This window comes from Medicago truncatula, chromosome 3 (genome assembly GCF_003473485.1).
Source record: "Medicago truncatula cultivar Jemalong A17 chromosome 3, MtrunA17r5.0-ANR, whole genome shotgun sequence".
In the NCBI taxonomy this organism is placed as follows: domain Eukaryota; kingdom Viridiplantae; phylum Streptophyta; class Magnoliopsida; order Fabales; family Fabaceae; genus Medicago; species Medicago truncatula.
The window spans coordinates 6,876,742-6,891,570 of record NC_053044.1 but is presented as its reverse complement, the minus strand read 5'-3'; the positions used below and the strand labels follow the sequence as shown (position 1 = coordinate 6,891,570).

Here is a 14,829-nt window from a genome sequence, read left to right as displayed (position 1 = left end):
TCAAGAAAAATAGTGTATGAAAGAAATTGAGGAGAAACAAGAAGTGATAGCATATTACCATTTCCGAGGGCTTGGAAGAAATTGAGAAGAAAGAAATCGAAAGAAATAGTGTATGTTATAAAAGAAGTTTCTAAGTCTCAAAGAAATTGAAAGAAAGAAATAGCATACGGTGTAAGGGCTTGGAAATATATATGGGAAAAAAAGACAAGTGATAGCTATAGGTAGGTGCCAGCTTGCTTGAGAAAAAGAAGGTAGGTTCCAGCTAAAGTGTGCAGCGCTTTGTCACCTCAAGGGGTAACTTTTGCAGGATACTTTGCTTTTGGCAGGAATCTACCATTTCCCAGGGCCTATCCCTCACATAACCCCTCGGATATTTTCTGAAAAAGCCTGCAGTAGCATATTCATTCAATTTCAAATTGGCGCTAAAAAAAAGACACGGGTTGTGACTTTTTGCGAGGGGCAAGCCCCTGTCTTATTGTAAGTGGTCCCCATATTTCTTAAATTTCATCTGTGAGGGATTTTCTTGGCATTTTCCCTGATAAATTTGTCAGGGGTTTTACGGCCCTGTCAAAATCCCTGGCAAATATGCATTTTTGTTGTAGTGTATGGTCAGTCACAGCCCATGTAACCTATCAGACCTAAACACAAACAAACGGTGAAGTTACCTTCAAACAAACTACCTAACATCGTGCTTCACAGCTTTGGTGTAGTGTACACGAGTTTACAACTCAACAAACAATCCTTAGCATGTATCAAGATGATACAAGAAAGGCTCACAATAAAACAGGACTAAACTTGCATCAACACGATACAAGAGTAGAACACACAAAGACTCAAAACCCTAAAAACTAAACCTTTTTAGTTTGACGGCTTCGGTGACAAATTAGGTCTTGAAGTCTTGTTTATATATTGAAGCAATACGGATCAAATAGTCTTGTTGGGCTTCAGAATAAATTGCAGATCGTTCAACTGATCTACAAACATGAATCAGTACCAAAAAGGAAAGTCCTAAAAAGTAGGAACATCTCTAGGAATTTCCAAACATATCCAAATAATTCCTAAAATATTACCAATCTTTTAGGAATAATAAAACAATTGATTCTTTATAGATATGCGCGTTGCTTGGCCACCAAGATATGAAAACGAGGTTTCCTTAATAAGAAAAGACGTGCGTACAAATAGGTATGAAACCAGACACACTGAACCGTGTCAGGATGTTGGAACATCGTATCCAACATCTTACAGAAATGCCTAAAACATGTTGGCAACTCGTATCCAACATCACAAACATGAGTATTTGTTTTAGCAACAATGAAGCCAATACTCAAATAGCCAACAATCTCCCCCTTTGAATTTATTTGTTGATAAAACAAATTGAGGCCATACAGACAAGGTAGAGAGATACCACACATACATTTCTTCAATTCAAACCATGAAAAAAAGTAACACAACTGAAAAACGGACATGTTGAGACATCATCCAAAACATGTTGGAACATAGTATCCAACATCACAAACATGGATATTTGTTTTAGCAATAATGCAGCCAATACAAATATCCAACAAAATAGGTATTTCATCACCTTCACTTATGATTTTAGCAGGAAAACCTGGGTATATTTCTTGAAGGACAAGGCAAGTGTTTTTGAAGTATTCAAAAAATTCAAAGTTGCAGTAGAAAGAGAGTCAGGATAAAATTATGTGCTTGAGAACGTACAGGGGAGGAGAATTTACATCTAATTCATTTAATGAATTCTGCAGTGTTGAAGGGATCAAAAGGCAATTGACAACTGCCTACACACCTAAGGAAAATGGTGTGTCTCAAAGAAAGAATAGAACAATTATGAACATGGTAAGGTGCTTGCTTGCTGGGAGAGATGTACCCAAGTTATTGTGGCCTGAAGCAGTTAAATGGGCCACCTATGTGTTAAACAAAAGTCTTACTTTGTCAGTTAAGGATATCACTCCTGAAGAAGAATGGAGTGATAAGAAGCCCTCAGTAAAACACTTTAGAGTGTTTGGATGCATATTTTATGTGCACATTCCAGATGTTCATAGAAAAAAGCTGGATCACAAGAGCATAAAGTGTTTATTTAGGGATGAGTGAGGAATCTAAAGCTTATAAGCTTTATGATCCAGTTGAAGAAAAGATAATTGTTAGAAGAGATGTAGTGTTTGAAGAATCTAAAGGTTGAAAATGGAATGAAAAATCCAATACAGAAGTGATAGAAATTGAAGGTGATAGTGATAGTGGTGGAAACAATATAGAAAATGCTGAAGGTAATAATGAAGAAAATGTTGAAGATAGTTGTGCTCGCGATTTTCGGATGTCAAACCATTAATTGATTTGAATCGTCGATCTTTGAACTCTCGATTTTTATTCTTGGGAAGGGAAAAAATGAGTAAAAACCCTTTCGAGACTTTGGATTCGGGGGTTGGTTACGCGAAGGGAAGGTGCTAGCATCCTAAGCGTCTATGGTATTCCATAGGAACCTCTTACCTAGATTATCTTGTGCTAAGCTACTTGTTTATTTGAAAAATTATTGCCTAATGTTTAAGTGAAAGAATGGAGGGAGAAGAAGTATGTTTTTTGGTTATTTTTATTTGATTTGGAAGGATAAAAATCCTATGCCTACATACCCTTAAAGAAAGGGATCAAAACCAATGTAGTTCACCTCAAAAATTTCTTTGGTGGGTTAGGTTGATTTTAAGATTTTTTTGAAAATGGTTTTAAGAAGAGAAAGAGGCCTCAAGGCATGAGATAAAAGAAATGAGTGAGGTTGATTGATTTTAAATTTTGAAAATGATTGAAGTTGAATTAAAATTGATTAAAAATTTGATTAAGAAAATAAAGAGAAAATGTTGCTAAGAAAAAAGATTTTTGAATTTGACTTATTTGATTTTTTTGTGAAAATGATTTTTTTCTAAACTAACGGTGAACACTAACGTAACGTCGTAAAAAATTAACGGAAAGCGGTAAATAAAATGTGGTAGTGTCGGTGCATGTGTCGGTGCTTGTGTTACCTACATTATTACATCAATTCCTAAATACAACCCTAAGGCCTTTAAGCCAAAATAAAATGCAAGAAATAAAATTACATCAATTCCCTATTTATACATACTAAGTCAATGACAAAATAAAATAATGATAAAATTAAATGTGCATGCTCTTTTTCCGGTCTCCTCCTTTCCTAGCTTTTCCGGTCCGGTTCTCTTGTTTTCCCTTGCTACGGTTCGGTTGTTCCTCCCTTTTCCGGTTCGGCGCAGGTTTTTTTGTTCCGGTTCGGCGCAAGCTTTTCTTGTTCCGGTTCGGTTCTGGTTTTCTGCTCCGGTTCGTTTCTCTTTGTTTCATATCTGTTTGGATGATGATTTGTGTGTATGGATTGATTTGAGGTTTTTTTTGTTTTAGTTTTGTGTTGCTGGATTTTTGAATCTATGAACTTTCTTCATATGTTCATGTTATTTCTTTGTAATTTTTAGTGTTTGATCTGAAAAAGGGTTGGAAAAGTAGAAAATGAGTGTTTGTGAATTGCTGCTGATTTTTCTGACGTGAACAGTGATTTCTGGCCCATTTCCCAATGATTGACAGTGTTTTTATAGTGACAAACTAGGGTTGGCTCTGGTACAAACAAATGACCAAAAATGCCCCTGCAGCTGAGACTTGGAGAAAAAGATTTGACAAAAAGATAAATAAATAAATAAAAAAAAACAAAATGAATAAAATAAAAAAATAAAAAAATAAAAAAGAAAAGAAAAAAGAAGGAAGAAAGTCACGTGAGTGACTTTCATTTCTTTGTTTTTTCTAAAAAAAAATAAAAAATAAAAAATAAAAAATAAAATAAATAAAAAAAATAATAATAATAAACAAACTAGCCTAAAAAAGAAAATAAAAAGTCCCTTCGAAATCTGACATGAGGTACTTCAAAGTATCCTCCCTGCCGAAATTTTGTTTGCAATGATTAATAAAAAAAACGCCTTTTAAAATGCGATTAGGCCTTCTCTTTTTTGACGTGATCGTTACGATTAAAAAAAGACTATGCGTCGTAAAAATGAAAGTGAGACGGTTTTAAATTGTTGTGAAATGCGAACGTTGATTTAACGTAAAAATAAAACTTTTTGAATGACTAAAGACAAGAAACACGAACTTTAAATGGTAAAAAGACAACGAATAAATGGGAACGTGACCAAATTTAAAATACGGACAAGAGATTTTAAACGGTCCAAAATTGGGGTATGACAGATGCCCCTATTTAAGTTTCTTCATCACAAAGGTTTTAAAAGAGAACTTTTTAAACCAAAGGGTCGGAGAGACTTAAATATATAAAAACGCCAATTTTGGACCATTTGAAACGTCAGAAGTGTGATGCTGATGAATGTGACAATACGACTAAATATGATGTAAGTATGAAGGTAAAAGATGATGCAGAGACTGACTGGGAGACAAATGGATAGGGATCACTGGGGAAAGAAATGATGGGTAAGTATAAATGACATTGTTTCAAGGCGAAAGTAAAGACATGATTGGCCGACGAGTGGCGAAAGTAAAAACATGGTTGATTGCCGACGAGTGGCGAATGTAAAGACATGATTGATTGCCGACGAGTGACGAAAGTAAAGACATGATTGGCCGACGAGTGGCGAAAGTAAAGACATGATTTAGCCGACAAGTGGCGAAAGTAAAAACATGATCGGCCGAAAGTAAAGACATGATTTAGCCGACAAGTGGCGAAAGTAAAAACATGATTGATTGCCGACGAGTGGCGAATGTAAAGACATGATTAATTGCCGACGAGTGACGAAAGTAAAAACATGATTGATTGCCGACGAGTGGCGAAAGTAAAGACATGATGGACCGATAGGATTTGCTAACATTGTGGGATAGCAAACACACGGTAAAAGTGAAGACATTGTAAAGTTTGGTATCAAGGGAGTGACTTGATAAAGATAAAGTTGAGGGGAACAAGGAACTTGTCTGAAGACCAAGGGAAATTGTATAGACTGATTACCGGTGAGACCTGCCACATGTTTGATTTGATGACATTTTGGAGTTAGACATGCTGGGGGTGATATCTAAGGATATTGCAATAAGTCATAGGGTAAAAATGCAACTATGTATGAATGATACTTATATGCGTGCTATGTATGCATGAATGAATGAGTATGTATGAGACTCATATGACGACATAATGGTAAGATTGTTGAGGCAGGACTGGGCAGGTCTACAAGGAGAATGGCCCGGCATCACTGGACGAACACTCGAAACCTTCATTGGGGACAAAGTCACGGGGAATGAATCAACCATCGTTGGGGTACAGCTCTCACAGACCGGGGTAGAAGTCGCCATTTCACCAATGCAACACCGTATTTCCATGCTTGAATAGTCATTGCCTTTTTGTATATATATTTTTTTTGAAATCCCTAACTTTTGCCTGGATCATCCTTTCGGATTTTCGATCCACTAGGGCGCTCTTTTTTTTTTTTTTTTTTTTTTTTTTGCAATGACTATTTCTTCTTTATTGAACCTGCTCGTTTCGAACCGACTGTTGACACATACTTATATGATACATGTTTTTTTTAAGATAATATGTTTGTCTTTTTTTTGTCTCTTTTTTTTTTTAACACATAAAAAATTTTAGAAAGATTTTCAAGTTTTTGCTTCAAGTATTAGTACTAAAAATGGAAGAAAGATTTTTTTTGCACATAGAATAAACAAGAATTCCAACAAAGAGGCACAAGCTCAAATTGATTTAATAGAAATGGTAACCGGCCAAAGGCATGGCACCACAGATTACAAAAATTGGAATATGGTAATTATATGAGATAGGTACATTGAACACAATAACCGCTATGCTTCTTAACGACTTTGAATTCCACGGCTTGGATGCTTCGATATTAGAGAACTTATGACAACCAGGGTGTCTCGGGCGGGTGATGCTTCATCTGATGCAGTTACTTGTCTTGATCCTTAGTTTTTGCATAGGTCACCCTTGCGGGTTTTCGATCTATCAGGATTTTTTTTTTTTTTTTTTTTATTTTTTTTTTTGTCTCTAATTTTTGCCTGGATCGCCCTTTCGGGTTTTCGATCCACCAAGACGCTCATTTTTGGTTTAAGCCGCCCTTTCGGGTTTTCGACCTACCGAGCTGTTCCTTTATATATATTTAGACAAAGTATTTCTTGACTGCATCAGAATTCACAGGACGAGGTAACTCCTCTCCATCCATATTTGTAAGAATTAAAGCACCACCAGAGAAAGCCCTCTTCACCACGTAGGGACCTTCATAGTTTGGCGTCCATTTGCCCCTAGGATCGGGTTGGAAGGATTTGATACATTTGACCACAAGATCTCCTTCCTTGAATTCACGAGGATGGACTCTTTTATCGAAAGCTTGTTTCATCCTTGACTGATATAGCTGTCCATGACACAAAGCGGCCATGCGTTTCTCCTCAATCAAATTCAACTGGTCGTACCTACTCTGGCACCATTCTGCTTCAGACAATTCAGCTTCCATCAAGACTCTTAAAGAAGGAATCTCCACTTCTACTGGTAGTACAGCCTCCATACCATATACCAAAGAGAAAGGGGTTGCCCCTGTTGAGGTTCGCACTGAGGTACGATATCCATACAAAGCATAAGGTAACATTTCATGCCAGTCCTTGTAAGTAACTACCATCTTCTGTATGATCTTCTTGATGTTCTTGTTTGCAGCTTCAACTGCCCCATTCATCTGTGGCCTGTAGGGAGAAGAATTGTGATGTTGAATCTTGAAGTCATCGCACAACTCTTTCATCATATTGTTATTCAAATTTGTGCCATTGTCTGTGATGATTCTGTTGGGAACACCGTAGCGGCTGATGATGTTGTTCTTGATAAATTTGACCACTACCTGCTTGGTCACATTGGCATAAGATGCTGCTTCAACCCACTTGGTGAAATAATCGATGGCCACTAGTATGAAGCGATGCCCATTGGAGGCTTTTGGTTCAATCCGACCAATCATGTCAATGCCCCACATAGAGAAAGGCCACGGGGAAGAGACGACATTGAGCATAGATGGTGGTATATGAATCTTGTCAGCATAGATCTGACATTTGTGACATCTCTTGGCATGGTTGTAGCAATCCGCATGCATTGTTATCCAGTAATACCCAGCCCTCAATATCTTCTTTGCCATGGCGTGCCCACATGAGTGAGTTCCGAAAGAGCCTTCATGTATCTCATGCATCAACTCTTCTGCTTCATGCTCATTCACACATCTGAGTAGGACCCCATCAAAGTTTCTCTTATACAAAACATCTCCGTTGAGGAAGAAACGGCTTGACAACTTTCTCAAGGTCTTCTTGTCTTTGTTGGATATCCCAGGCGGGTATTTTTGAGTCTGAAGGAAGACTTGGATATCATGATACCATGGTTTGTCATCCTCAACTGCTTCAGCTGCAAACACATAAGCAGGCCGATCGAGGAATTGAACATTGATTACCGGCACAGTATTGTGACCATTCACTTTGATCATTGAGGATAGAGTAGCTAAAGCATCCGCCATTTGATTCTCATCACGGGGCACATGGTGTAACTCTACTTTGTTGAAGAAAGTCAGCAATCGTCTTGCATAATCTCTGTAGGGAATCAAACCAGGATGGCGAGTTTCCCATTCTCCTTTGATCTGGTTAATCACGAGAGCTGAATCTCCATAGATGACAATTTTCTTGATCCTCAAGTCGATGGCTTCTTCGATACCCATGATGCAAGCTTCGTATTCTGCAATGTTATTTGTACAATCAAATCGAATCCTTGCAGTAAGAGGGATGTGAGTACCCTTAGGGGTAATGAGAACTGCACCAATTCCACTACCATAGACATTAACGGCTCCATCAAATATCAAACCCCATTCGGATTCAGGATCAGGACCTTCACCGAACACTGGTTCATCACAATCTTTCGCTTTTAGATACATGACCTCTTCATCTGGGAAGTCAAACTTGATTGGTTGGTAGTCTTCAACCGGTTGATGGGCCAAATGGTCTGCCAAGATGCTGCCTTTGATTGCTTTCTGGGTGCGATACATGATATCATACTCGGACAATAACATTTGCCAGCGAGCGATCCTTCCAGTTAAAGCTGGCTTCTCAAATATGTACTTGATTGGATCCATCTTGGATATCAACCAAGTTGTATGATTAATCATATAATGACGGAGACGCTTGGCGGCCCAGGCCAAAGCACAACAAGTTTTCTCAAGTACAGAATATCGAGACTCACAATCAGTGAACTTCTTACTCAAATAGTAGATAGCATGCTCTTTCTTTCCGGTTTCATCTTGTTGACCTAACACACAGCCCATGGAATCTTCCAGTACTGTTAGATACATGATCAAAGGTCTTCCGTCAACTGGAGGAACAAGAATCGGAGGTTCTAACAGATATTCTTTGATTCGGTCAAAAGCTTTCTGACAATCATCATTCCACTTCACCCCTTGATCCTTGCGGAGTAACTTGAAAATTGGTCCACATGTGGCAGTCATGTGAGAGATAAATCTGGAGATATAATTCAGTCTACCAAGAAAACCTCTGACTTGTTTCTCTGTCTTTGGAGCAGGCATTTCTCTGATGGCTCTGACCTTGTCGGGATCAACTTCAATACCCTTTTGACTGACGATAAAGCCTAGGAGTTTACCAGATCTGACACTGAAGGTACATTTGTTAGGATTCAACCGGAGTTTGTACTTTCTCAACCGCTGAAACATCTTCAACAAATACTCAACATGTTCTTCTTCTGTGCCAGACTTGACAATCATATCATCTACGTAGACTTCAATTTCTTTGTGAATCATGTCATGGAATATTTTGGTCATGCCTCTCTGGTAAGTGGCACCAGCGTTTATCAACCCAAATGGCATCACCAAATAACAAAAAGCACCCCAAGGCGTGATGAAGGACGTCTTTTCTCTATCTTCTGGAGCCATCTTTATCTGATTATACCCGGAAAAACCGTCCATGAAGGAGAATACCTTGCATTTAGCAGTGTTATCAACCAATACATCAATGTGAGGTAAAGGGAAATTATCCTTCGGACTAGCCTTGTTCAAATCCCGGTAATCGACACACATTCTAACTTTGCCATCTTTCTTTGGAACGAGCACTATGTTGGCTAACCACTGAGGATACTCTGACGTGACCAGGAAACCTGCATCAATCTGCTTGCGTACTTCCTCTTTGATCTTGAGGGCCATCTCGGGATTAGATCTTCTCAATTTCTGCTTTACCGGAGGACATTCAGGCTTCAAAGGCAATCTGTGTTCCACGACATCAGGGTCTAGACCCGGCATGTCCTTGTATGACCATGCAAATATATCAGCATATTCTCTGAGAAGCTCAATTACTCTTTCCTTAACAGATGTCTCCAACAATGCCCCGATCTTAATTTCTTTCTTGTCTTCCTCAGTACCCAGATTGATGATTTCTATCTCTTCCTGATGAGGCTGAATTGTCTTTCTTTCTTGTTCCAACATCCATTTAATCTCATCAGGAATCTCCTCATCCTCCTCTATCATAGCCTCGTAAACCGGGACTTCAAAGTTGGGAGGAAGCATGGGGTTACTGTGTTCAACGGGCTCGCTTATGTTCAGTCTGCACATGATTCATGATTGATTTTAATGAGTAAATGCAGACCTTTGATTTTGAAAATTTTAAAAGAAAAAAGAGAATGATTTTTTCGGATTTTTCTATTACCATTTTTTTCAGAAAATGCACAGAATATATATATAAAAAAAAAATAAATAAATGCCGTGACAGAAACGGCGATTTTCATTCATAATAAAAAATACTGTAAGCAAAGACAAAGCCCTACATGATTTCACTTTCGTCTTGGGCAAAAACGAAAGGAGTTTTCTTTAAAAGTAAAAAACAAAAGACAAGACAAACATATTACTTAGAAAGGGGTATCACAGAAGGAATGTCTACGGCAATCCAGTTGCAGCAAGTTCCTCCTGGTGTCACAAAAACAGGTGCCACTCCTTCCGGTGTATCATCAGTAAGTGCATTGATCCCTGGCGAATCATGGATGAATCCGGCACTGCGAAAAGAGCCTTCGGTAGGGTCAAACATCCCAGACCTACTGTTAAGAAAACCAATCCCTTCCTTGCGCTTGTTTTCCGGTAACTCCACTAGCTGACCACATCCTTCGGTTTTGCCCTCCTGGATTACCCTCTGTGCGTCCTTCAACGAAGCCATACAAGTCCCAATCTTACTTACGCTTCCTTCAGCAGAGAACCCTTGGAATGACGACCCATCTGAACTACTACCACCAATGACAGAGAAAGCGGACAAATTGCTGATCAAAAAGGCTGACTCGCCACTCACAGTAATGAGCTTTCCATGACTTACAAACTTCAGCTTCTGGTGGAGAGTGGATGTTACTGCCCCAGCGTCATGAATCCATGGTCTGCCAAGTAAACAGCTGAAAGATGCCTGGATTTCCATGACCTGAAAAGTAACCTGAAACTCATGGGGGCCGACTGAGATGGGCAAATCTATCTCACCATATACTGCTCTTCTGGTCCCGTCAAATGCCCTCACCGTCACCTTACTTGGCCTCAAGAGAGCCTCGGAATACGTCAGTTGATCCAAGGTTGATTTGGGCATCACATTAAGAGCAGAGCCGGTGTCAATCAGAACATTGGATAGGGAGTCTGTTCTGCAAAGTACGGAAATGAGTAAAGCTTGATTGTGCTTTTTCCCCTCCGCCGGGAGGTCTTCATCACTGAAACTCAGGCTGTTACATGCAGTCACATTTCCCACAATACTTTCAAACTGGCCCAATGTCACATCATAATCCACAAAAGCTTGGTCGAGAACTTTCTTCAGGGCATCTCGATGAGCACCAGAGCTTGATAACAGAGACAAAATGGAAATCTTCGCAGGGGTTTGTAACAATTGGTCCACAACCCTGTATTCACTTCTCTTGATCAGCTTTAGGATTTCATCAGCATCCTCATAGTCGACCTCTTTGGGATGCTCTCTAACTCTACCTTTACCTGTGTTCCGCTCCTTTACTGTTTCCTCAACCGAAACACCAGTGCTCTTCTGAACCACAGCAGGAAGAACGCGGCCGCTTCTTAAAATCCGACTACTATCGGCAATGTTGTCCACAACAGAGGATGATGTCGTTTCATTTCCAGGTTCTAAAATTGTGCCCTCGTACTTGTAAGGCACGGCTTTCTGAGAGGAAGGAGGTGCAGGCTTAGGCACACAGATTACCAAAGGAGTGACAGCGGGTTTTGCACTGTTAGGGTTTATCACAAGTGGCCTCCTATCTCTGAATACTGGGGTGACAACACAAACACTTTTGCTCTTGATTTCCTTTGTAACCACAAGTTCCTTTTTATCTAGGAGCCCTTGCACATCCTCTTGGACTTGCATGCACCCACGAGGATTCACCGAACATACATGACAAGCTTCATGATCGTGACTGAAGAGAGCCATCTCGCACATTTTCACATGTATCGGTACCAAAGGGGTCTTGATGTCGCGTGCGTAGATAATGCAAGCATCTTCTTGACAGTCCTGAATCATATTAACAGCAGGCCCATGAGGCGGCAGAGGATTGTTCTGGGCAACATGATCAGGGTCGGCGAAAGTCAACTCTTTGCTATCGAGCAATTTTTGGACCTCTTTCTTGAGGGCATAACAGCGTTCCACATCGTGACCCGCTGCCCCTTGATGAAAAACACAATGAAGTTCAGGGCGGTACCAGCGTGGGAGAGGATCTGGAATGCGAGGAGGTGGTAATGTGTGAACTCGGTTTTGCGCGAGCAAGGAAGGCAATAATGCTCCATAAGTCATTGGTATGGGGTCAAATTGTTGTTTTTGATTTTGCTGGTTGTAGGGAGCTTGAGGACGGGGTTGTTGTTGTGGTGGGTAGTGTGGCCTTTGTTGGTATGGTTGTTGAGGGTAGTAGGGTTGTTGAGGATAGTAGGGTGGTTGAGAGAGTTGTTGTGGGTTATATGGTTGTTGATATAGTGGGGGATAATATAATGAAGGCCCTTGAGGTCTTGGTGGTTGATAGTTTGGGTTCTGAGGAGCGGTCATTTGTGGGGTGATGTTGGCAACATAAGACTGGTTTGGGTACACTGGTTGAGAACCGCCATGGGCCACCATGCCGACTTCTTGAGCATTCCTCTTTGGGTAACCATTACCAAACTTCTTGTTACCACTAGATGAACTTCCTGCAGAACTTCCTGAAGCACCAACTCCCTTACGAGTCCACTCCTCGATACGTATCCCTGTCTCTACCAGATCAGTGAACTTCTGTGATGCACAGACAATCATTTTTTCTGAATAACAAGGGCTCAAAGTCTCATAGAACATCTCGGATAATTCTCTCTCGTCCAAGGGCGGACGAATCTGGGAGGCCTTTTGGATGAAGCGTTGTGCATACTCTTTGAATGACTCTTTATCCTTCTGGGTCAAGGATTGCAACTCTTTGCGACTAGGCGCCAGATATGTTTTGTATTTGTATTGTTGCATGAAAGCGTCAGCCAACTGTTCGAACGTAGTAATGCCCTTCAAACCCATAAACCAAGTGTGTGCAGGACCGGTCAAACTGTCCTAGAAGCAGTGAATGAGCAACGGTACATTGTTTTTGTAAGCTATCATCTTCGTAATATACATAGTTAGATGATTTTGTAGACACGAGTCCCCTTGATACTTCTCAAACACCGGCACCTTGAATTTGGGGGGTATATCCACATCTGGTACCAAGCAAAGATCGTATATACTCTGAACAACAGCCTCTTTACCGCGCATGTTACTCATCTCTTTTTCCAAAGCACCGAATCTCTCTTCCCAGTTAACTGCCTTGTCGTCCCCCATTACACTGTCAGAATGATAGACCTGTTCTTCCTGTTGTGGCTCAACATGCACACTGGGTCCTGCTTGAGTCATAGCAGCATGAGGAAATAGCTGGTCCGTCTGAAAAGGTGGTGAAGTCTGTTGACCATGAGCGAAAGGCATTTCAGTAGCACTTGGACGAAAACCCCCACTGGCTGTAAGTGGCATGCCCCATGGGTACCCTAGAGGCATGGAATACTGAGGAGTGGAAAATTGACCATGGGGGCCAATAGGACGGAAGCCTGAGTTACCCATAGTTGCCATATTACCAGAAGAAAAATCAGTCATCAAAGGCTGGGTGAGGCCGATAGCTGTAGCAGTAGTAGGAGTTGGTCGCGGGAGACCATCAGGTGCAGCTGTGACAACCACAACAGGAGCTGAGTCGGAGATTGCTGCTTGCTCTCTTTCAGCCATCAAAGTTTCCATTATAATTGACATTCTTTCCATCTCTCCCTTGAGGTTAACCAGCTCCTCTCTAAGCTGAGCGTTTTCCTGTTCTGCCGCTAACATCCTCTTCTTGATATGGGCTCGAGTGTTGTGAATGCGAGCGGGCTTGTACTGAATACGCCGGGCCACTTTGCTTCTCTCTGAGGCAGAAATGAGGAGAGTATGAGACTTGGTTTTGACGCCTTTTATGAATGCAGTATGATGCATGATATGCTATATGCAAAAAAAATGTGCAGATTTTTTTATATTTTATCAAAGGACCTATAAAAGCAATTTTGTAAACATATCAACCTAAACAAAACATTAAAAACAAAGTTGATTACAAGATAATTCCCTTTCTAACAACAAAGCCAAGGGATAAACTTTCAAAGTAAAACAAGATAATTCCCTTTCTAACAACAAAGCCAAGGGATAGACTTTCAAAATAAAACGAGATAATTCCCTTTCTAACAACAAAGCCAAGGGATAGACTCCGTAACTACACAAAAACATCAAAAACAAACTGAAAGACTCTCAAGCCTCTGAACCGAGCTACTCCTCAAAATCAGAATGCGGCCCATCAAAGAGATCCATGCGCTTCTTCTTCCGCCCGGGAATTTGATCAAGCGCGGCATCTTTCTCTCTGATACTCTTTTTCAGCTGGGCGATTATCACATCTTTCTTGTGGCTATCATAGGCTTCTTGCTCTAGTAGGGCCATCACAGCCTCATACTCCTGATCCTTTTTCTGATACTCCCCTTTCCACTTATGTATTTCACGTTCCGCCTCAACTAAACGCTCTTGGTATTCCTTCTCGGTGTCAAAGGTCATAGGTAGGGGTGGTGCTGGAGTGATTGCAGATACAAATCTTGATATCTTGTAAGGCATCCCAATTTGAACAGCTCTATCTATCACCCACTGAGTATATGATTCATGAACGGCTCCTGTCTTCCTTCCTAACTGGCTCTTGTCTCTTCTACGAATGGTGTGCCAAGCTCGCACAACCTGCTCTTTCATGCCTTTACTGTCATCTATGTTGAGGTAATACACATTCTCTAGATAGATGCTGAGCGGCTTCCCTTCCATGGGATATCCGAACTGACGTCTGGCAAGCGTAGGATTGTAGCTAATTCCTCCTTCTATACCAAGAAGTGGTACATTGGCAAATTTCCCACAACTGTCAATAATAGTTCCTTTGTCATAAACCCGATCGTACCACACTACCTCGGTTGGAGTCAGGGACATGAGTCTTTTTGACCAAAGAAGGTTTTCTGGATTGGTGGTGAAGCGAGGAGTTCGGGGTAAGTGCGAGGTGATCCATCGATATAGCAATTGTGCACAACAAAGGATAGTTCCACGACCAGCCTGGGTACGCCTATGGATGGAGAGATAAGTATCACCTAATAAGGTAGGAACGGGGTTCCTTGACAAGAAAATTTGAATGGCCTTAATGTCCACAAAGTTGTCGAGGCTAGGGAAGAGTACGAGGCCATAAATAAGCAAGGCAAGGATGGAGTT

The 14,829-nt window shown here is 40.6% G+C and overlaps 1 protein-coding gene across 1 annotated transcript; it reads right to left on the bottom strand.

The window, feature by feature from the left end:
• Nucleotides 1–262: 262 nt before the first annotated feature.
• On the bottom strand, nucleotides 263–13,539 carry LOC112420040 (uncharacterized). Its single transcript, XM_039831861.1, has 6 exons — nucleotides 12,721–13,539; nucleotides 9,926–12,603; nucleotides 8,755–9,624; nucleotides 6,925–8,646; nucleotides 6,242–6,732; nucleotides 263–387 (listed from the first exon to the last, which is right to left on the bottom strand). The coding sequence occupies exons 1-6, from the start codon at nucleotides 13,537–13,539 to the stop codon at nucleotides 263–265; spliced, it is 6,705 nt and encodes a 2,234-aa protein (XP_039687795.1).
• Between the last annotated feature and the right edge of the window lie 1,290 nt (nucleotides 13,540–14,829).